The sequence below is a fragment of the Filicampus tigris genome, chromosome 3 (genome assembly GCF_054856515.1).
Source record: "Filicampus tigris isolate MCC_2025a chromosome 3, RoL_Ftig_1.0, whole genome shotgun sequence".
Classification (NCBI taxonomy): Eukaryota; Metazoa; Chordata; class Actinopteri; order Syngnathiformes; family Syngnathidae; genus Filicampus; species Filicampus tigris.
In genome coordinates, this window is record NC_141219.1 from 2,395,001 (window position 1) to 2,418,693 (window position 23,693).

Consider the following 23,693-nt stretch of genomic DNA (forward strand, 5'->3'; position numbering starts at 1 on the left):
CACAGCCAAAGCGTCCCTCTTCAGCGCGCACACACACACACACACGCAGACCTGCAACTGCCAATCAAAGCCACCTCGGGCGCCGCCACTGCCATGTATGCATAAATTAGCATTCATTTGCATGAGCAGCCACTCGTTTAGCAGGCCCACTTGGACCCCCACCCCCTCCCTCCCAACACGCAAATGGCACTTTCTCCCCCCTGTTCCCTTCTCCTCAATTGCTCACTTTTGCTCTCCTTATCCCATTACAAGCATCGATGAGAGCTAGGAAATGGTCAGTTAACCCTTTTCATACCAAACCGCTCTCGACGTGAATCACAGTAACATGATGATGCTGAATGCTTGTTTGTTTGTATTCAGGCTTACAAATGAGCCAACAAACGACAAGAAAGCAAGCATGCGTGTACACACTTGATCGAATGAGATCCGGTACAAGAGCTTCATCCAGAATTCGACTTGAGCAAGAGTTGGATTGGCTCACGTTTCAGTTTGGTCAGTCTTCATGTTTGTTCTTGGAATGTGGGCGGAGCCCAGAATATGCAGAGAAAACCCAGGGACTTGGAACACGGAACCTCCCGACTGTGAGGCAGACATGCTAACTACCAGGACGATGTTTCCTGCCACACGAGTGCGCTGACAAAAATGTCCATACTTGTTGACAACAGCATTCGTTTGTTTTACAATCCCATTATTTGGGTTGCTTTATTTAGCTACATTCCAAGTAAAAAACATTTCCTATAAGAAGTTATGTGTTGCATTTAAAAGTTTGATGTTAACATTGTCATCTCTGACAATGTCAGTGACAAGTGAGCATTATTAAGTTGCCTGTCACAACTCTTGTATTGGATCTCATTAGATGGCCCGTGACTTATTTTGCCAATGCAGTCAAAATTCAAAAGACTTTAACTTGCCACCGTGGAGCTGCACAGACACCAAAAAAACCCCCCAAAAAAAACACGCACCGACTAGGCTTCATTATCCCGAGAACTCTCAAGTCTTGTTTCACACCGGGAGCAGCAGTGCATGCATGGTTGTCTAAATTACATTTTCTCCCAACAAGAAAATTCAGCACAACGGTCAGCAACAGTTACGCAGGGAAGGTAAGCCAGTCAGATGGGGGAATAGGGCGGATAAGATGACATGAATTTTTCACCACGGACAGTCAAAACATGACACTATACAGTGTTGGCCTGCGTGGCGATTAATAAGTAAAGAACAGAGAGGGCTTATGGCTGCCCTGAGCACAAGATTCGGCATGTAGTAATTGGCTGAGTTTGTGCATTCCCAGTCAAGTCCAAGTAGCGCACGTGAGCCTAATGAAAGTTTCCTCTGCTGCTTTGTTGACCTTTTCCTCGCCCGTTGTGCATATTTTCACCAGCGTTCGCGTTTGGTAAATTATTCCAAGTGTTCTTTGGTCCATACAGCTGTCTGCGATTGGATTAGAAAAAAAAAAACTCCCCAGGTGAGTATCTGTCATAAAACCGCTTCCAGCCATAAATGCGGTTGCACTTTATTTGTTAATACAGTCACATATTTGTTATTGTATTGTTGCCCATACATGCTAGCAATACTAATTTCAATACCCTTCATTATTTATAGGCAACTCTCCTCTCAAGTTGGTGTCGTTTTTTTGGTTGTGTGACACAACAATGATAGGTTGGCCCACTGCCAAGTTTCAAGGTGGGTCATGAAATGACGCTAAAAACCATTCCCACCAAACGCGCTCACTAACTCCCGCATCCGTGCTTGGTGAAGTTGATAAAGCGATACAGCTAATGTGAAGAAGATGCCACAAAAGCCATGTGTAAATACAATGTATAGATAATTAAACAGAATAGTCAAGGAAGAATGTCTTCCATCTTGACTGGAAGGACCAACAGTAAGTCTAGCCTGGGTCACTCGTGGAATTTAGGAGAGTCTTTGTGCATGTGTATGGGCTGTACATAAGAAGCATTTTTTAAATCAACTAAGCTGAGAGGCATTTTTTTTAGCTTAATGTTTTAAAATTATTTTTGAAATGATATGTTATTGTTGATTTACAGTTTTAATTCTTGATAGGTAATTATAACCAGTTTTATTACATTTTTTTACTTTTTGAGGCACAGCTTGGATGCGATCCTCTCCGGATATTGGGACACTGTGGTATTCTACACAACAGCTTTAACAGAGGGCATGTCGCTGGCACATATTAGCATAAAGGTACATATGGAGCATGTATAGTGCTGTGTATACATTGTCGCAAGCTAATCCGGGTTGTGTACCACACGGGGTGCTCGCACCTGCAAGGCTTCAAGACACAAAGGCTATTGCATATTGTTTCAAGTAGCCGCTGTTGGTTCCAGCAAGGGGCTGTGTCTCCTGTCCTCATCCTCTTTGTACCCCTTCCTTTAATTCATAGGTGTCAAATTCAAGGCCCGGAGGCCGGATCTGGCCCGCCAAGCCAAATTATATGCATCGACTTCATGTTTCTTGCTAAAATACCAAAACCATCTTTTTTTTAAAAATGTCCGAGATGTTGCAAGCAGTTTTGTTACTCGTTCCCCTTTTAATATAAATGCAATATTTAAAAAAAATGTTTTTATTGGCCTCTGATTTCAAAACTAGCTATTGTTCAATTTGTCGTGTATATGTCGTATGAGGCAATTATACCTTTATTTGAGGTCGCAGTCACAACGGCCCTCCGAAGGAAAGCATAACTATAATGTGGCCCGTGACAAAAATGAGTTTGACACCCCTGCTTTAGTTGAACACAAGTCACAAACACTCCCAAGAAGCACAACCAAGGCAACCGGAGCTGCATGCTGTCTCATCCGATTTCCACATCACCTCGCCCGAAATACATCAAGCCCTTTTCCGTGTCCAATTTCTATTTATGTTTTTTTGAGTCTGCTGGGAGTGAACTGAGCAAAAGTTAAGGCGGCAGTTTGGTCAGGATACTAGGTCACCATTTCTTGAGGGGGCTCCACAAGTTAATTAAACACGGTATTTTGTCAAGGACACGGATATTCAAAGTTAACTGTTGTTAGCCCAAACAGCAGCACGTACTGAGGCACATACAGGAAATTGTCATCTCAGATGACTCAAATTGTGGAGTAAATGAGATTCCTGTGCAGTAATAATGATCTTTTCCGATGTGGAGACAACGCTAAAAACAAGCGTTCCGGTAGGCTTTGACAGGCGGTCACTCCGCAATGTCGTCCATGTTTGTTAACAGGACGACTTCTAAGTTCCACTTGGAGCGGGACTTGGATTCTTCTTGTTTTTACGACATGAATTCCAGTTTTCCTTTGACTTCATGATTATTGAAGAAATTGGCTGGAGACCATTCCAGGGTGTAAACCTGCGACTCGCCCAAAGTCAGCTTGGATGGGCTCCAGCTCACCTGCCACGATAATGCGGATAAGCGCGCTGGAAAATGGATGGATTATATCACAAAACATTGTCATCAATTTTATTGGTGAACATATAATCCGAATCTCGAAGCAGGGTGCACATGTCATGGTTCTCAAATGAGCACCAGAGATTGTTGTTGGCCTCAGGACAAGATTTATTGTTAATATGTGTAGATATGTCCTTTTAATATAACTCAATAAACTTTTTTTTCTTTCCTGTTTTGGGGAATTCTTTTTTTAAAATACTACTTGTAATTGAACCATGAAATGTAGTGGTCGATTCATGAATCAAAACCTTTAGAGAATTTTGTCATTTAGCTCCTTGTCATAGAACCGCTAATTGTGCAAAAAGTGCTCAAACAGACGTGCGTTCAAAAGTTTGGAGGTCAAATGAAGCTCACGTGTAAAAGTTGTAGTGCACTTTCGGCTCATCCTGAAATTCCACCCAAATGGTGAATATCGTTTTGAGAGTAGCGTATGAGGAGATATGGCATGGTCAAGAAAGTGTTAAGTGTTCACAAACAACTGCTGCCGCCTCTTGCCACGAGTGCTAATGATGTCAGCGGAGGGGCCCCCGCTTGTTGATTAGCCTAAACGAAGGGCTAATAGAAGTTGCCCGAGCGTAATTAATGACTGAAGGGTCGCCTAACGAAGACGAGAGCGTGCCGCCGTGCCATGCGGGTAGTCCCGGGGTTAAGTGCGCCAACAGACAACACGGCAGGGCCAACCTCATCAGCTTGGCCGTGCTAGCGAACGTGTGACGCCCTGCCACCGTGAGCTACGCCAATGCCCAAGACAGGCCCGCCATCCCGACCGGGGGCCTAATTAGCTGTCACCGCAGGTGGACCGGTGGCACCGCGTGGTCTTGTATCTCTGACAGTGTCGGACCCCACCGAGCTTCCCCTTGACACTCTGCACCACAGCAGAGAATGTGTGTGTGTGTGTGAACATAGAATACATCAATTTTAGAGATGGGCAAAATAATACTCCTTTACTGATAGGAATGCAGGCAAATATACACTTTTGGACCTTTTTTAAGTGCATCGACTATTCATGCTGTGTTCATCAATATGCAGTGTAGAAAGGATAAAGCAGATTCATAAGCTAAATGAATTATGCAATGTGATGCCATGTGGCAAGGTTTATCGGAGTTGAACATTTTGTAATGTTCCTCCCATTCAGCAATGTCCAAAGTTCAGCCCGAGGGCAGCGAGCAACCATCGATAATTTTTGCCCACGGCATACTACAAAAAATACATGTAGAAATGCCACATAATTGCGGTAATGCAATCTTCATTTGCAAGTTATTCATCAGAACTGGAAAAACAGAACTACATCTAGCGACCGCAGAGTCACAAAGGACCACGGCACGGTCACCGTAGCTCCATGTTATATCATTAATGAGAGCGCTTCTCGTCGGGTTTTCGCGATAACCAGCACCTTGCAAAATTGGAACGATCAGAATGTCGTAAAAAAAATCATCCACAGTCAAACGTTTCCATGGCAGCAATGTGCACACACGCGCATAATTTACGTGTAGTTAATGTAATCACTCCTTTAAACATTTGTTCATGATAGTTGCCACTGTGCACAGTAGAATGACGATGCACAAACTAAAAAAAAAAGTCTGAGGCGCTCCAGCACACCCTCATTTCACATTTCCTATACTGTAATTAATGCGAGTGTTCCTCCTGCCCGTTACTCGTGATAACTGGCAAGCGTGATCAATACAAATCATCAGAACAACCATGAATAATCCACTGTCGAAAAAAGTCCACAACACTCTTGTTACTGTGGATGTCATCTAATTAATGCAGTTGCGCTTCTCACGAGTATTCACGAAAGCCGGCATCTTGCATAATATACCGTAAATACTGTGCATAGAGCAGAACAGCTAGAAATAAGCTATAGAGTTTTTGAAAAAAGCAGATGCAGATGTGGCAGATGCATGCACGGCCACAATGTATGCATCAAGTGTGATTTCTAAACCTTCTAACCTTCTGAATGGCTGCGAGTCAAAAAATTCCACGGCACGCATAGGCGCGTGCACACTCACAATGTGCGAGTCTGTATAATGGATGCTACACTTTGCACACAATGAATAGAAGGACTTCAAATATCCCGCAAAGCAAAACGACTATAATCGGTATAAAGTCGGGAAAGTTGCACTAACCCCGCATTATATGAAATCCAATGGCCCAGTTTGAGCACATAAGTGAGTACTTACTTGTATGGCAACTAATTGAAGCGATTATATCATTATGACTGTCAATTTATACACAAGGTTCCATCATTGCCCTGCATGTTCTGTTTGTATACCCTTCATCATTTCTACGGAACAAACTTGTACACAGTGTCAGGTGTTCAACGCGCACGCACACACACGACAGCTTGCACGGTGATGTATGGCTCATTTGCGGCGTGATATGTTCTACACGCGGTCACTATACATCAGCCACTGATGTTGCGCGAACGGGTCCATTTGATCCTCTTTGGCAGATGGATCCAATCGGCCGTATTGGCCTGTGACAGAAAGCAATCTAACGGCAGCCTCATTGATGATGATGAGTTCTGTTCCATTGCACCCGAGATCCAGTCCAATTTCAAAAGCAAATTCAGCCATTCATCTTCCAAATAATTGTGGCACTTTATCAATTGCTCCCGGCTCTTTTATCTATCATTTCGATTGATGTGATCATTTTCCAAAATAGCCGTCTGTACCGAGTCTGGTCTTGAGACACACTTGCGTGGCTTTGCTGGTGCGTGTGTCTTGATGCTTTTCAAAATATTAGCCCCAGTAGGTGAATGGCATGGGTGCTTTTATAAAGGGTGAGCATACTCGGAAACTTTTACACGCGTCTTGGGTGAAAATTTGGTTGTGATTCCAAAAATATTGTCTTAGTCCTCCTCATGTAATCTTCCCAAAATTCTCTTAACATGACATTTGGTAGGCATGTATGTCTATTATGAGTAGACAGACCCGTGTAAGTATCGAAAAATAAGTAAACAAATAAATAAACATGACACAAAAAGATACAGGAAATGATCATAGACTCGCTGATCATTCACGGCTGTGTGTGTTTACTTCATCTTATTCTTGCGAGGAGTGACATGCAACCTTGTGGGGATGCTATTGTTTTTGCCGACCTTTTCACAGGTTTACAACAGGAAAATGCTCGGATGAGGCCATTGTGTGCTACTATCCACGTGTTATAGGTGTGTGTGTGTGTGTGTGGCAAGAGGTCCGATGAAATAGCTCAGTCGTAAACCATAGTTTATGTTAACATGAAATGTTTCTTTCTTCTCTACTTTGAATTGAGCTTTTTTTTTTTTCAGAAGTGTACATATATTCTGCCAGCGTATAGATGGCTATGACCATTCTCGGCTAATTTGGATGCACATGTACGTTTGCCTTCCGTCAACACATTCTTTGATTTTGTCTCTTCCTTTATCAAGATATTACATCGGTGGCCCGGTCAGACGGATCCAATTTTTGCATTGTTGTCAGCAGCCAAACTACTTAGCATTCCAAGTGAATGTACACAGGCTAAGATGAAACAGATGCGGCATTATACGGCGACCCTGTCATAAACCACCCTTTCAATGGGCAGGGTCACAAGGTTTAAGCATTCTTTTTGAGAAAGATGTTAAATGTTATAGGTGGAGGTTTTGTTGGACTGTAGCATATTTGGTGTTTTAATTAGAATTCACGTGCATTTGTTTTGCTAATTACATTGCCAAGGAGGACACACGGTATTAGTGTCTGCTCCGTCAACATGGCTGCATGTATGGGCGCTATAATCACTCAGATTCGAAGTACGGGAGGGGAAGAGCGTGTACATCGGGCAGATCCATGATACATCATTGCTTTACATTTATTACTCTCGACATTCTCTTTAAACTACTTCGGTCGTTTCACAAAGCCCGGCTCGAAAATATTTGCAGCGCGGCCTTGTGGAGTGATTGATGCACCCGGGGAGGTACCAGGTTATTGTTATGGCTTTGCGTTTATGTGCAAGGCTCGTGTCTGTTAACCTAACCTTCTGTGATATGGAAGTATTCACTGGAGTGGATGTTTATTGATTTCATCTCCTCGTGATTAGTATGCATGCGGAGCATTCATACAGTAGGTACATGCTGAATATGCGACCACACTTAGCTGTTACTTGCTAATGAATCTGTCGTGAAATCAGCATTCAAATAGAGAGATTCTTTGGAATCGACATTCTATGAAAAATGAGCTTGATAAGTAACCTTTGAGCAAATATAAGCGCAAGGCGCTTAAAGGTAACAGTTGTTTGTTTCTTTTATCTTTCCACGACAAAGCAATTTGAATGTGTTAAGTTCATCCCAACTTGCAACGGTGTGTGTCAGAATAAAATTAGGATTGCATATGCAGTAGCTCCCAATCTGACTAATACATTTTGCGTTAATAGTTCACACTGAAATCGAACCGGCGATCAGGGCTTTATCCTTCCTGCACAAAAGTCAGTTGAGGCTCCAGCTCGCTCGCGGCCCTGATTAGGAGGACAGGCGCTTCAGAAAATAGATGACTAGACTTTGAAATGATGATTGTGCACAATTTTGACTCTTGGATCTATCTATCCTTCAGTGTCAGTTTTCTGAAAACATACCTTTGTTTTCTATAAGATCAGAACAATGCCTTCCTTTACCAAGATTGTCGACACTTTGTTATAATGAACAAAGTTAGGGCGCTGTTCATTGGTCAAAGTGAATGGCTAGAGTATCTGTTTTGAAGAATTTACGTAGCTAGAAAACATGGGTTAGTTTTGATGTTTTGGCTACTTGCGTTTAACATCTCAAAATGTTAAAAAGTCAGAAAGTAAAGATATTGGATTTTTATCGAGCGATGATTTTTAAAACTCATTAACTGCCAGACATTTTCAGACCCTCTTTTAACCTAACGTTTGAAAAAAAAATAGAAAAGAATATAAATAAATTCCTGAGATTGAATGGCCGGACTGTGAAAAGACATAAAAACGTTTTTTGGCAGTGAATGGGTTAATGACAATACTAGGTGAGGTTTTAATACAAAATACAAATAGTTTAGCATCTGATTTACTGCCCTTATGAACTGAACAATGTTGAAAAGAGCACATCAGAAAAAGACTTGGTGCAATGTGACTAAAATAAAGGTGAATCAATTACTATTGCCCCTTTTCATGATGCTGATACTGCCCAATTGGTGCATGGGAAGTGTCGCAGTGGACCGAATTGTGTCTTTTGGACCAAACTCACTAAAGCAGCAAAAACTCTTGCGGCATTGCTCATTCAGACAATAAATGACATAAGTCAGAGACAAATCGTCCAAGAAATAGTCCAGTCATAATCACAGTAAATATTTGTATGGAATTGCATTTGCATTGTCCAGTTCTGATAAAACTGTAGTTAAGGCATAGTCTAAGATAAACCCACTGGTGGCGTTCCGTGCTTTTGATATGGCGTAGTCACATCTGACCTATTTTGGGGTTTGGCAAGACCGGAGTGCATTTCATACCTCAACAATTTTTGCGCCTTGCAAGGGGATGGAAATGTATTACAAGAAAAAAAAAAAAGTCATGCAGTTGGTCCCACCCGTATTATGCAAACTAATTTAGCCCTCATCTCATTTCAGTATGCTAATGCTAAACAGAAGCTGGAACTTGCTCCAAAAGTCAAACTTTTTCATTGTTCCCTGATCCCCAAGATTCTCATAACTGTGATTTCTTCCTCTAATCGCGCATCTGTAATCTTACTTCCTTGCGCTTGGTGTTCTCTCCCTCCCTTTTCCGCGCCACTTTTACTTCATTTTCTGAATACTTTCTGCACACACCCTGGCGAGGCGTCCCCCCGCGAGAATGAGCCAGAGACGGGGAAGGGAGAGCGGCCGCCTCACAAGAGCAGACCTCATAAAACTCTCTGTCACTTTGACTAATTTGTTAGTCTTATCGCTCTGTGTCCAATCGTCACCCCTCCGCTAGGAGAGGGAGGGAAGGAGGGAGATAGAGAGGCAAAAATGGGGCAGTAAAGGTAATATAGCAGCCAGGCCATTGGGTGCATGGAACCTCCATGGCAATCCATCTCTAGTCCAAGAAAGAAAAGAGGCTTTATGGAGCAGAGGATAACATGATGGCTCAATTTCTCATTGGTTTTCTGTCTCAGGATTACCCCCCCCACCCCCCTCCCACCTCAAGTCCAACCAAAATTAAGCTAACATAGGGGCTTTGTGAGCACGGGCTCGCCTCACGGTACCACAGACTGAATTAGATGGGATGGCGGTGCCAAAGCGGGCGGAGCCTCTCAGAGGGCCAACACAGATAGAGAGAGATAAATAAATGTCAACGCTCCTGCCTGGTGGGCAATTACGGGGAATGGGAGGGAGATTACAGAGACAAAACCAAACGGAAAAACAAAACACACACAAGGAGATGCACCGCATCACATGAGGCGCAAGCTCGATGTGACATTTATCGCAACGTCATGGAGGAATTTGACCTTAAAGTCAACGCTTCAATGCCATGTGGATGCCACACTGGCCTGTACGAGAGTGATAACCACGAATCACCAACACGTTTTTCATATTGTTAAACTAGCTCAGCCCCCTCTAGGATTGTGTTATCTGATTTTAGACAGCACCTAGCCTAGCGCTTATCACATCTGCCTCACAGTTCTGATGTTCTTGGTTTAAATCTCAGCTCAGGACGTCCTGTGCTGAGTTTGCACGTTCTTCCCTGGCTTGTGTTTTCTCAGACATTCCGAAACCATGCATGCTAGGTTCAATTATCCATGAGTGTAAATTGTAAGTGTGAGCGGTTGGTTGTCGACATAAGACCTTACTAGTGCTGTGTTTCAAACTGTTTTGAGTCAAGGCACATTTATTTCATTGAAAAAGTCCCGCGGCACACCGCCAGCTGAAATTGTGAAAAAAAAAGCTTATTTGAACAATATATGTGTTATAATGTTTATATAAACATTTTTTTTAACATTGAAGAACGACGTCATATTATAACGTCTTGAATAGGAAGTAAATAAACACAAAGAAAAAAGTATTTAAAAATGTTCCATATTGATACCCAGTGTGAAACATGGACCTGTTTGGATAAACATGCGCAATAATTCGCGTGTCTCCAAACAAAGACAATTAGCTACCTGCTGCTGCTGCTACCTGCTGGTATGGAAGAGTACTGCAATGTAGTAAAGACATGATTACGCTGCCAGGCGCTAGACCGCACAGGCACACAAATTAGATAATTTCCCACGGCACACCTGACAATATCTCATGTCTAGTGACAGTAATTCCATTGTGCTCGGTTGCAGAATCGCTCTTTCTGAATTTTCGGAAACTCCTGCTTGGAAGCCAAGCAAAATACTTGGAGGAACTGTGCCCCAGTGGAAATATTCATAGTTGATGACCACATCTGTAAAACTTGTTGAGACCATATCAACAGCGCCTGTTTGCATCCAAGTACTACACTCACTTGTGCTTTAATTGCTTGAAGACACGATTAATCAACAAATATTCCCACGCAATCAAAAAAAAAAATCTGTCAAGATGTAATTACGCCCTAATACAGGATAGTACAAGACAGGGCAGTAAACCAACCAGCGTTATTGGCGTAGGGTCCGACTGGCCCACTAAAATGATCAGACAATGTTGATTTCATCATCTCACAAATGGTCATTGGTATTTTGGGGATTCACATAGCAGACTTCCATGCAGCTCATGTGAAACGGATTCCCAGTCTATGTGCTCGTCACAATTGCCCCGACTGGTGACCAATCCAGGGTTGACTAGACACTGGATAACAAGAAAAGTAGAAAATTGGACGGGTGAACTTGAACTGTCACGTTTCCTTTCCGAGACTTAAGAGTGCTGATAACTTCACAGATAGCGCCCATCTCAAACAGCATTAAACAGCAGAAATGGTTCAGAGCTAAGAATAGGCCAAATTTTTCCGCCATCCACCCTTATGCCAAGCTGTCAGAGCCCATTCCCTCTCCCTGCGACTCCACACTGAGCCCTGCTCGTGTGTTTCCCATCACTCGGATTGTAACTCCGTCTGCTCCAACAAACTCCGCCGGCTGAAACTCTCCCGACTTCCTGGCCTGGCGGGGAGGCGGCGGTGAACACACGCTCCAATTTGAGAGAGAGCGACGTTCCCGCTGCGCTGGCCCTGTTTCTTCTTTCACACAGGAATGAGGGGCAGGGTGTCCTGATGTGTGAGTGATGGGTGATGGAAGGTGTAATTTGGGCCGGTACAGCGAGGCCTCTGCTCGATCTAGGAGCTTACCTGTCAGGGAAATAGGCCCTGAGGGAGATAATTGCATTTTAAACCAGGGTGGATCCTGAAAGCATTTTATGGGGTAGCATACATTTACCCAAGATTTTATATGCTCATTCAGAGTATTTTCCTTTCATTTTCATCGAGAAGACTGTACTTTTTAAAATGTTGCCATCACTTTTTAGAAGCAAGAGTTCTGAACCAACACTAAAAGCAAATATACTTCAGTCACATAAGTGTAACTCTGGCCCAATTTTGAGTGAAATGTATTTTTGAATGGATATCTTTTAGCTGACAATGGCTACGTTTACATGGACACATTTGTTCGGATAAAAAGCCTGATCGGAATAAAAATGCTTCATGTACACCCCCCTTTCCGAATATTCTAATTCGATAAAGCCCATTCCAAACAAGATTTTATCCCGAACGGGTTGGGTGGTTTATGTCGATTGATAATCCGATCGACGCCCATGAAAACACTTATTCCGAAATTTTGGAACAAACAAGTCGGTTTGTACCGGTGACGTCAGTATACACGTTTATGTTATTCCCGGAAGATAGTAGAAGCAGAGCGAACGAAAGACATGGCAGGCGCAAGACTGAACTGGTACATTTGCATCTCAATAACGACGTGTAAACTCGACGTAACAGCACAAACAGGAAAAATACGCAAAATAACACAAATGTTTAAAGTAGAAATGGACGGAGCGATGTTTTGTTGACACTGAAGTCGCTACAGCTTCTTCTTCTCTACTAATATTTACGGTTATTTGCTTAGTTGGCGCATGTCAAAATAATTTGTTCTGCTCTGAACTGTGAAGCATGAACACACAGGTCTGAATCGGATCACTATGTTTAGTCCATGAAAACAGTGCATCCAATCATAATTTTAATCCAAACCCTGATCGCATTAAAGAAATTTTGTCCACGTAAACGTAGTCAATGACAAAGGGAATCTGTGAAATAGTAAGGCAAGGCAAGGCAGTATTATTTATAAAGCAGACTTTATACACAAGGCAACTCAATTTGCTTCACACAATTAGACAACATGTACAAGCACTGACAAACACAACACTGCAAAAAAAAAAGAAAATGCTGTTTCTACTGTAAAACGCCGGCAGCTGTGGTTGCCGAAAAGCTACCGTTAAATTATGGTAACACATTTTCAACATTTACAGTACAAATGTACTGCTACTGTTCATTTTACACGTAAAAAATGTACTCAAGTCAAGCTTTTACCATTTGTTTGCAGCGTAACAGCTCAACACAGCTTCACCATGTTTACTTTCAACTCTGGGCTCCACTAATTGAGCCAAGTCGGCAGGAACCTAACCCTCAGAGCCCTTCTGGTTTTATATTCAATAAGCATTTCTTTATGTATTCAGGACCCAAACCATTCAGTGATTTATAGACCAGGAGCCACTACTTTTCTTATTGTTTACATTTGGACCGAAATGATTCATACTTTTAATACTTTCAAAATACAAACCTTTCCATCTTAAGACCCACATTACAAAACTATATCATGTACTGCCATAACATGGACAGCAAAATAATGCTAAACATTTTATTGACTCAAAAGCCATTCATCAAGAAAATGTATGTCTGCTATCCAGAGCTTGACAAATGCCGCTGTAGATTATCCTAGAAGTCACCGAGGTTATTAAAAATGGTGCAAAAACATTGCATTGTGTCTCCAAACAATTGCAAAATATATCAGTCATTTTCTAAATGCAAAAACTATGTAAATTGAGAAAATATTTCTTCGACTACTTTCATATGCCATTACCAGAGGGGACATCCATACAACCCGCTATTAGCCTTATAGCACAAGTGCAGAAATCATAGTGAACTTATTGTTACGAAAGCTATCAAAGTGAAAGTACAACTGTGCTTGGTAGAAATTGTGTTTTTTCCTTGTTTTCCGAAAATACTCAACAATGACTTCGGCAACTACCCTGTTAGGCTAACGAAATACAAATTCATGTTAACACTTGATTTGGCCAGCATATCTTAAAATTTCTGGAAACAATTGCCAAAATCAACAACTGTCAATAAGACACAAAAGATTGTTTCATGCAGTTTGCTGCCTTCACAAAGGCAGATTCTCCATCTCATTAAGCGCCATCGGCTCTTGAAGAAAAGTCAGTCAGTATTAAATACCTTCAATGAGGGCTGAAGGCTGTCAATGACAACAGCAGCCGAGCGGCAGGAATCATAACATGGATCAAACAGATCACGCCTCATCGAGGTGGAAACGTGATGGCCTTTAAAAAGTAAAACAACATATATGAATAATCATGTATGCGATAAAATGAGAAGTCTGTTTGTTGCCTCCGTCAAGTAGGTTGTGTTTCCACAACAGCCTGTTTGCCTGTCTGGCAGTTGGACTGCACTGAAACGACTACCGTGGTTTTCAATTTTCCATGGACATTGACAAAAAAACAAGAGTTTTATTGGAAATTCCAGTGCTCAGCGGTAGTGCGCTGTAGCATTGTTTGTTTTGCTAGCCGCTGTCGATCAAGCCCAACAGGACAGGAAAACTAAGCCAATCTTATGCTAGCTGCCTCTTTCTGAAAATGTGTCTGTCTGTTTGAGACCACCATTTTGAATTGCTCCGGCCGGGACATAGCAGCTTTGAAGGGTGAAGATTCGCCATTTTCAACCAATCGTCTGACACCAGTATCTGAAACAGTCCGACGAAGCCAAAAGATGAGCAGAGCTACATAGATTTTTGGTGGTTATACAGATTAGCGTTAGCTAACAGCACTAGCTTGTGGTACATCAACATGGTAGCAAAATCTGTACTAGCCCAGCAAAACATGCGAAAAGGGGGGTGGGGGGGGGGGGGACTTATTGTACCAGAGACTGGGTCGCCCCCTCAAAATTGTCCAATTTCAGCAGGACAAAAATAGGGTGTGTAAAGTGTCTATAATTCTATACCTTTGTGGAATTTTGACAAAATCACACCTGGCCACTGTTTACAAAAACATGTGTCTTCTTGAAATTGTTGGCGACCATTTATAGTCCTTTTAAAAACAATTTAAAAATGCTCATCGCAAGGTCTTAATGAATTTCTTTGTAATTATTATTTGTTTTCTTTATTATCATCCTCAAACTGCTGCCGGAAAGTGCAGCACTTTGTTGAAAACCGCTGTTTTGGAATGACTAATTGTACTGTTCAGACCAATGCATTTGCATATGGTTAATCAATTGATCAGTCAGGCCTTGTATTATTGATGACTTCAAGCATCTGCATTGATGAATACATCTTAGAGAGGCTCATTACCTGCCATTGGCACCACATCAAGATGTGCTTTTTCTTCACTTTCTGTCCGGGGTGACATTTTTACTCATGGAGAATTCATATTTGTCATGCAGCGCCATGATTGGCGCAGCTGTTTAAAACTTAAGATGAGTAATGTGACTGCCTGAGAAGATTTATCACTGTTCTTTTAGATAAATACAACAGTTCACAAAAAAGACGGTGTAGGGTATGCTTGAAGAAGAATCACAGGTGTGCTGATATCCGCAGAATATGTTTTTTTATTACAGCATTGGAGAAAATAATTAGAGTTAATTGCAAGGGTAACATTTGCAAGTCTTGCTTGTTAATGATTTGGCTTTTTCCCACGCTTGACCATGCTTTGTCTAACGCAGGGATGTTCAAGTCCAGTCCTCAAAAGAGTTTTCTAATATCCTTGAGCCTTCTGACGCAATGGGCAAACAAACACCTTGCGCCTTTTGAACACTGGCGTCATAGTTGATGGAACTACGCCCCTATACACCTATGTAGATATTGCACCGAAAACCAGACTTTTGCAGCTAGAATTGTCATTTACCACGTTAACAATGTATAGAGTATATTCCTGATTAGTTTAAAGTTATCTTAAGACTGAGGCATGTGCATGCAAACACACACACAGTAGAAGTCCTTCAGTGGAACCATGCTAGCAAGCACACTATTTCTTTTCCAAACCCCCCATGTCTTAAACACACTTTTATTCATCATAAAGTGATGAAAAATATAGATTCAATGCCACAGAGTGGGGGTGGGGAAGACAAAAAGTGAATGTATAGACATAAAGCAAATAGAGCATGAAGGAGGGGAAATGTAGAGAGGTGGGGAGGCTTGAATGTACAAAAAAAAAAAAAAAAAAGTGGAAAATGGCAAGGATGAGGAGAACGAGAGATGGCCTCTCTCAGGGCGCCTGCGTAGGCGCGGAGCTGTGAGTTCCCAAGCAGGACAGCATGAGCTGCCTATTTGTCAGCATTGATCAAGCCATTAAGGGGCTGTGGAGGGAAGCATATTGGTTTTGGAGGCCAAAAGGGCACTAAGAGACAAATATAAAGCAAGACATGGACAGGAGTGCGGGGGTTGGGGGGCTTCTATCCCCCGCAGCCAGACGCCTGCCAGATGAATAAGCCGGACGTCTTTCTTCCCAATGTTGATGCAACTTGTCTTGTAAAGGCCCGACGGGAAAACGCTAGAAATCGTTTCTCTGAGGCTGGATTTACACTGCTAAGTGCTTGAGTCTGATTTAGTGGCGATATCTAATTTTTTAAAAACCCTTTGACAGTCTGTCTCCTGTCTTCCTGGAATGTGCGAAAGAGGCTGACGCGGAATGCGAAACGACAAAAGCCACACACAAATTTTCCTGCCTTCAGAGACACAACGGCAGCTGCGTGAAAGGCAATAGCGCAAAGGGGCGACCAGGGGTAGAAATGCTGGCCTGGGCTAATGAAGCTACCTGTATTTTCATCCAAATTCACAATGGCTATCTAAAATGGCTTTTTTCATGGCTTGACCTTGGGCTTTTATGTGGATCTTTCACAACTGGATAATAGCGATTTAAGTTGAGCCACAACAGTGCAAGCTTCCGCAGTGTCAGATGTTTAACAACCAAGACTCACCCGTTTGTGTTGAAAGCAGTGAAAATTCTCACTGTCCTAGACAGGTGGTCTGATGTCACCATACATTTGTATCTTAATTACCACGAACAGCTGTGTGAATGCATACATGCGTGCGAGAAAAGGAGTCTAAAGAGCTTTCAAGACCTTCAAGAAGATGTGATATTGCTGTTTTTTACATTCACCGAACAAATGGAATACTGCATACATGTCCAAAATTGATACCAGATATTAAATACATGTAATATTTTTTGATGATCGGACAATGTTTTTTGCCCTTTTTACACTACCATGACCCACATCCAATTTGGGGCACTTGGGAGAAGAAAAATCAGATCTGTGTCACTTGAGCCATGTTGTGTAACTCCATCTTCAGGCAGCACTGCGACACTAAAATTCTTATGAGCCAGCTTCCCCAGATAGACCAAATGTGAATCGCCTTCATTTTGTGTGAGCAAGGGTTGGTGCTTGGTGGATGCTTGGCCCAAGGGGGGGCCAGGCTGCCTCTTCGCCCAGCCTCTGATGAATTCATATAATTAACTCAGCCTTGATCTGTTGGCTAATCCTGCACTCCGTAATAAGGGATTAAAATGTCACCTAAACCACCTGCTGTTATTGAGCCCAAAGATTTTTTTGTGCTACTGTGAGGGAGGATGGCGTTGGAGGGGATTTTTATATATATATATATTAGATAGATAAGGGAACTTATCTGCTGCCATATGCAAGTGCATGCTAGCGATGACTCAATAGCTGGCCCAGAAGTTCGCAGCAGCAGACTTGCTCTGAAAAGTCCCGGTCAGAGTCAGTGAAAAGGGACAGAAAAGTAGGACACGCTGGAAGGTGTGGGAGTTTACAGAATCTTTCTTGCTCACTCTCGCTACGACCTCCTTGGACCTAGCCAAGGCAAAAAAAAAAGAAAAAGAAAGACGTGCCAATTGGTTGGCAAACTGCCGGCAGACCGACGGGCCAGCTCGTTTCGTCTGCCTGCCGGGCACCTCCACTCTGTTGCCTAGCAACCCCAAGTGTGTTTTTGGTACGACTAATGACGCTTGTTGCCGGGCGGTGGGGCTCAAGGCCACTAATGAAGCTTCTTGCCCAAATGTTGCCGTTTAAAAGTCCCAGAAGCTGACTGATCGCCAAGTGGAGAGATCATTAGGGACTTCAGGCTGTCCTTAACCGCTAGACAAAAAAGAAAGTACAATTTAACACTTACAGTACTCCAACTAAGCTACATTAGTCCTGATGCATGGCAGTTGTTTACGTTTGATCCAAGACACAAACAGAAACATTCCTAGGTACTGTTCAGGTATAAATAGTGGAGGGCAAAGATTCTGTGACCTAATCGCTGAACTTCTTTGGGCTAGCAGCAAAGCACGTCATTCTACCTTTTTTTAAGCACTGTTTAAAAGTGATGCCTTCACGCCTTCATCTATGCGTCGTGTCAATCTGTTTTGTTCCGATGTCGCAGCGTATGGTCGGGCGAGCACATTGTGTCCCCCGGGTGTCGCCATGTATCTGATCGTCTATACATGCCCACCAGACTCAGCTCTATATTTAGCTCCCCGGTCCCGGCTCATGTCAACCACTGTCAAGTGCTGCATCGCCTCGAGGCCCGACACCCACCGTGCTGCCCGCGCTGAGTGATCCGAGCGGGCAGCGCCTTGTGCCGTTCACATGTAGTCGGCGAGACGGGCCCACAAGTGACAAAAACAGCGAAATATGATACATGTGACCTGGATAAGCAAGGGGCTGCAAGAAAAACTCCAGCAGACCTTAAGTGCTTTTCTGCGTCCACATCCAAACTCTTGGGAGCGACTCCAGATGAAACGGCGCACATGAGCACAAGTAGAAATGGGAGAATGTTTTTAAAAAGGGTGTTTTTCATCTCTGCATGGTCACATTTTCCCCACAAAATGGGCCTTCAAATGTTGCCCACTGATTCCTATGGTAAACCGCGTACGAGCTATCCATGGGGGCTTGGCTGACCAGAGTGGTGGCATATTGGCGGCGATTCAGGGCAGGGAGGGGAAAAAAAAGATGATGGCAGGGAAAAGGAGGGATAGCTGAGGGTCAGGGACGAGCTGGTGACTGGGAGTCTGGAGCTGCGAGAGGACAGGAAGAGTGAGGGCCAGGATTGAAAGGACCTCTGCCTGGAGGTGCGGGAGTGGCTGATGTAATAGCATTAATCTCCGAGCGCCATCTGACACCCGGTGTGGCGCCGTCATTGAAAAGTGCGAACTCTGCTGAACTGTGAGGGGAATTCGGGCATCTCTAGAGGCGGGACCCAGCATTAATTAAACACACTGGCTGGGATTTTTGTTTTTAGCTAACCGAGCACTCGTTACACACCAGGGGCTACTATTCACATCTTCTTCAGCCTCTTGATGAATTAAGTTGCCCCCATTGTTACACGCTAACCATTCCTTCTTTTATCTCCCTCCAGATGAATCGGCCCATCCAGGTGAAGCCAGCAGACAGCGAAGGACGGGGAGGTAAATAACCTGAAAAAAACAACAACGCACAAACACACACTGTGGCACCAGCACAATCCTTAATATTCTCCTCTCACTTGAGACACACTGGGAGTTAGCAGCACAGTCCGTAATATAGGTCACTTGCTTCTATTGACTTCCCATCTGTGCCAGCAAAAACGGGGGCTGTCGCGGTTCACAGTCACTGCGAGTGGGTCAAAGACAAGCGAGAGGAACACGGCGGAAAGACAAAAGAGGATGGCGAGTAATAAGTAGACACACTGAACCTTCTGCTTGAGGCTTCAGGGAAAAAGGCATTCACACACCGAGAAGCCCAACAAACTTGGACAAAGAAAGAGGCCCTGAGCTAGACAATTTGAAGTCGCTACCTAGAATTGTATTATTGAATTGCAGGGGGGGGGGGGGGGCAGCCTTTGAATAAAATGAGAGATTCCCTCGTCTGTATGAGCAGACCATTTTGGGAGTCATTTTCAGTATTATTTTCGTCATTGACTATTCCGCTTCTTATTGTTGCCATTCTAAAAAAAACAATATATATTTTTTTTCAAATACTCTGCCTTATTCAGTATTATTGCATTTCACCAGGTGCAGTCAAATTTAAAACCGCACATAGCAATGAATGGGCCTTCGGCGCCCGCTTCACATGGCAAATGCTTGAAAGTTTGACGTCATTCTGCACCCCCATTGTAATATCATCGGCAAAAAAATGGTTGACATTTAACTCATTCACTGCCAGACATTTTCAGACACTCTTTTACCCTAATACTTGAAAGTTTGGGGAAAAATATCAATAAGTTCCTAGGATAGAATGGCTGGTCTGTGAAAAGACAAGTACATTTGTCAATGGCAGTGAATGAGTGAACGTTGCCCATCAGTATAGGATATATGCTTCTGACTCGATTACACGACACATCGCATTGTCACACTGTCACTGTACAGTACAAAACATGTTTTGTTGAAAGGTATTTCAAGTTCTCAAATATAAAAACATTCAAATGTAGAACAGTTAATTTGGAAACCGAGCGTGCATTCTTGTGCAATGTCAAGATGTATTATTACGCCATAACGCAAAGTAGTCCATTGGGCACCATTCGTAACTTTGAAACGTATGTTGAAACCGCCAAAAACAGAGGAGCGCCTTGTAAATACTGCAGATGCCGCTGACCTTAACATTTACATGTGCACTCAAAGTTTAAATTGTCAGCCCATGAAAAAAAAAAAACATCCTCTCAATTTAAGCGCAATGTCTGGCACTGACTCTCACAATAAGGCACGGTGGCACCATGACTGACTGCATCATTTCCGTGACTACCATCACAGGAGGTTAATGCAGATGAAGCCAGTTAAACGTGCACACTGGGTGAAATTGGCTCTAATTGAACCAGTCAGCGTCTGCTTGTATTTCTGGGTGGCGATTCGGATGGGATCAGACTGAGCCACATTGGTGATTTATCCGCCCCAAGTGTGAATCAGATGGCTCGTTTCCATTGGCGCGCACACCCCCAAATAGGACTTATTTTTGTCATGGTGGCACTTTAATTAATGGACATCTAAAAACGGGCAAAGTCTGACCGACAAGGCTTGTGTGAGAGCCAATTGGCATTCTCACCAAGATAAATTAGATCTCTAGGCTTAAGAGGGGAGGATAGATGGATCCCAATATCAATTACTACTCCTCTTTCACCGAAAGGGGACGGAGACGAACAGGCAGTGTGAATGAAATACAGACGGCTCTTAGGCTGGCACAGCCGCCGCTCGTCTGTTAGATGAAGTTTCTATAAGGGAGGACAGGCTCGGTAACAGAACGGATTGAAATAAGACCAAGCAGACAGGCCCCGGCAGAGATATTGAGCTTTAATGGCAACAGGAAGTCGGCCGCCCAGAAAGGGAAGTAAACCACAGTCACGGCTGACAATGAAATGAGATTTACTATGAAGCTGTGCAGTTAAAGGGAAACAGACAGCCCAGGTTGACTAAGAAAGGAGGAGGAAGCGCAGGATTCATTTGCGGGAGGACCAGTCAGGCATAATTACCAGTGGGAGCCACTAGATTGTCAATTGGGACATTTGCACCTTCAGTATGGAGTCACTTTCATCCTCCCATTTTGTGGGTGCAAAAGACCCTCTTTTCTGGAGGATCTCCCCTATTAGGATGTATCTGGAGGAGAGGTAATGCCAAAGTGCAGAAAGCCAAGGCCTAGCTGCATTTGAAGACAATAGATGTGTCAGGGATTGGATCCACCCGAGGATGCAAATGACCGCCACAGGAAAGCTGTCCCAATCTGAAGACTCCTTCATATGCTGCCTTCTTTTATGGTTCTCATTTATCTTTAATGGCCTACGATTCTACAACACTTTGTGTGCCGCTATGCAGCCCTGAAAAAAATACTGCAATATGCCAGCGCTGTGGAATTATTGCATTTTTACTCATGCAAAATGTTTACTATCAAATATTTACTTAAAAATGTGTGATTTGACTCTGCAAAAACTGTAGCCACTGAGCGATGTGTCAAAGAGTTACTAAGCAGAAAAGTAGACCATCCAAATGAACAAGACTTCATGTGGCTTTTGTCTCCGTTGACCATGTAAAGGGAGTCATCCAATCGGTAGTCTTCTTCAAATGTTGCCTTCTTTTCACATTATTTGCAGGAGGCCTTGCTTCTATTATTGATGAGCTCTCACAGGCCACTTTGTATGACTCAACTTAGTCAAAAAGACATCAATTTCTTAGGAGCATCAACTGTATACTGTGTGTACATTTTCCACATCAATGGTAACAATTCAAGTCTCTCCTTGACTTTGGTACCAAGATCAAGCACAGAGAAATTGTAGATGCAGCCAGACTATTTCAAGCAAGATGACTCAGGGCCTAAGAACATTTGGCAACACACTCTAGGTAGTGGGTACTTAACTTGTATGTCATGTATGAATGAGATCCTTGAAATTTATGTTGTTCTGTCTCTGTTACTTTTGTCATCCTAACGTGAGGCCACCTAGTGGCATGAGAAAAGGGAAAGGTTGAGATCATGATGCTTTTTCGACATGATTGTAATGGCAATTTACCAGAGCAGACTGTTGAATAATCACCCAAGGCCATTCCTGTACACAGCATTCACTGAAACTGTAAAACTTAAATATCGAAACTATGAGCCACAACACCTTAAAATGGGTCTTAAAAAGGGTTCTGCCAATGAAATTGGTCAAAACTAATGACTCATATTACATTTTTGTCCATGGATTATTGAGATTGAAAGAATCATGGAAGCAGTGCTTTATAAGGTCTGATAGTCTTATACTGCTCTTCTATCAATTTATTCTCCCTTTGCTTGAATCTGTCTGATACGAACAAGTGAAGAATGGAACCTCGACTCACTCGCCCTGTTGACAGCCCATGGACGGCGGACAAGCTATACATCTCCATTCAAAAGCCTTGGCAATTTGCTTCATTCCAAAATGAGGCACGAATCAGAAAACGTCAACTCCTCTTTACGCCCCGTCCCTCTCTCTCGCTATTGGCTTTCTTCTTGCGCCGTCTCATTGGTACGCCGATACAAGGGAAGAGATGAAGCAAGCGATAGCGAGGCGGGCCGGGCCCGTGGAGGAATTTGAGAGATAGAAGGCGGAATGAGCAAAAGGGGCAACGACAACAGGATGAAAAAGTTAACGGAGAGTGATAGAGGCAGCTGAGTGAATCTCAGTAGTAAATCATCTGAGAGCCGCCCCCGTTCCCTATCGCCCCCTTGCCTCGCCCGGGAATCTTCTCCTCCTGACCTTGTCTGTGAAGAAAAGATTGGAGCCAGATTATCTATGATTGGAGATGGCCATTATCTAAACACAATCTCTGAACTGGGGTCCCACTTCGTTCCCCACCACTGTCAGTTAGGAGAAAGCTCTATGATGAGGAGACTGACGATGGGTTAGCCGGCAACAGCATCTACTTTTGATAACTCCGATAAAGGCTCTGAAATGTCCATCAATATGGACTTTTTCTCAGTGCGTTACCATCTCTGTTACTCGGCTACCGTTGTCCTACCTGTGGGTTTAAGGTGCTGACGTGATTCATATACTGCACATCCCACTGAGTTTACCATTCACAATTGACGTGATTAACTCGTGATCACTCAAAGCTGTCATCAACTCCATAAGGCTCCTCTTATTATTGAGACATTTTTACTGTTGAAACGGTGTATGACCAGATACTATGAGGTACCGCCTCAGGTACCCGGCCAGCTTGTTTCCAGACGTTGAGTAGATTGCCCCAGCATTAAGCTTTTGTCTTAACCTACTGCAGAAACGTATCCCAGGAAGTTATATTATTTCATACTCCAGTCTCTACTTTGCTGATTTCTTGCCACCCTAAATCTCTTCTTGGATTAAATGCGATTCCTCCCCGTATGTTTTTTGTTTCCAGTAGGCCCTTGTTCTCCCATTCTTCCATGTTCCAACGGATGCGTTCCATATGGCATGTTTTTTTTGTTTTTTTTTTAAAGTTTTCTATGGCACTGTTTTGAAGTTGAAAACCATATTCCTGGTACTACGCAATGAAAATACAGCATATGTCAGATGAGAAAGGCTTCAGGCCCTCCCGTAACCCCGAACAGGATGAGCGCTGCAGAA

General features: G+C 43.1%; 1 protein-coding gene across 11 annotated transcripts in view; it reads left to right on the forward strand.

Annotated features, from left to right (window-relative positions):
- Nucleotides 1–23,693, forward strand: part of celf6 (CUGBP Elav-like family member 6) — a 167,628-nt gene that overhangs the window by 85,333 nt on the left and 58,602 nt on the right. For all 11 annotated transcript variants that reach the window (XR_015086065.1, XM_086025105.1, XM_086025108.1 and 8 more), the window contains exon 3: nucleotides 19,029–19,077. Coding sequence is in view for 10 of the 11 variants with exons in the window: in XM_086025105.1 (XP_085881231.1) it covers nucleotides 19,029–19,077 (49 nt within the window). In the remaining variant the exon portion in view is untranslated. The remainder of the gene's footprint in view (nucleotides 1–19,028; nucleotides 19,078–23,693) is intronic.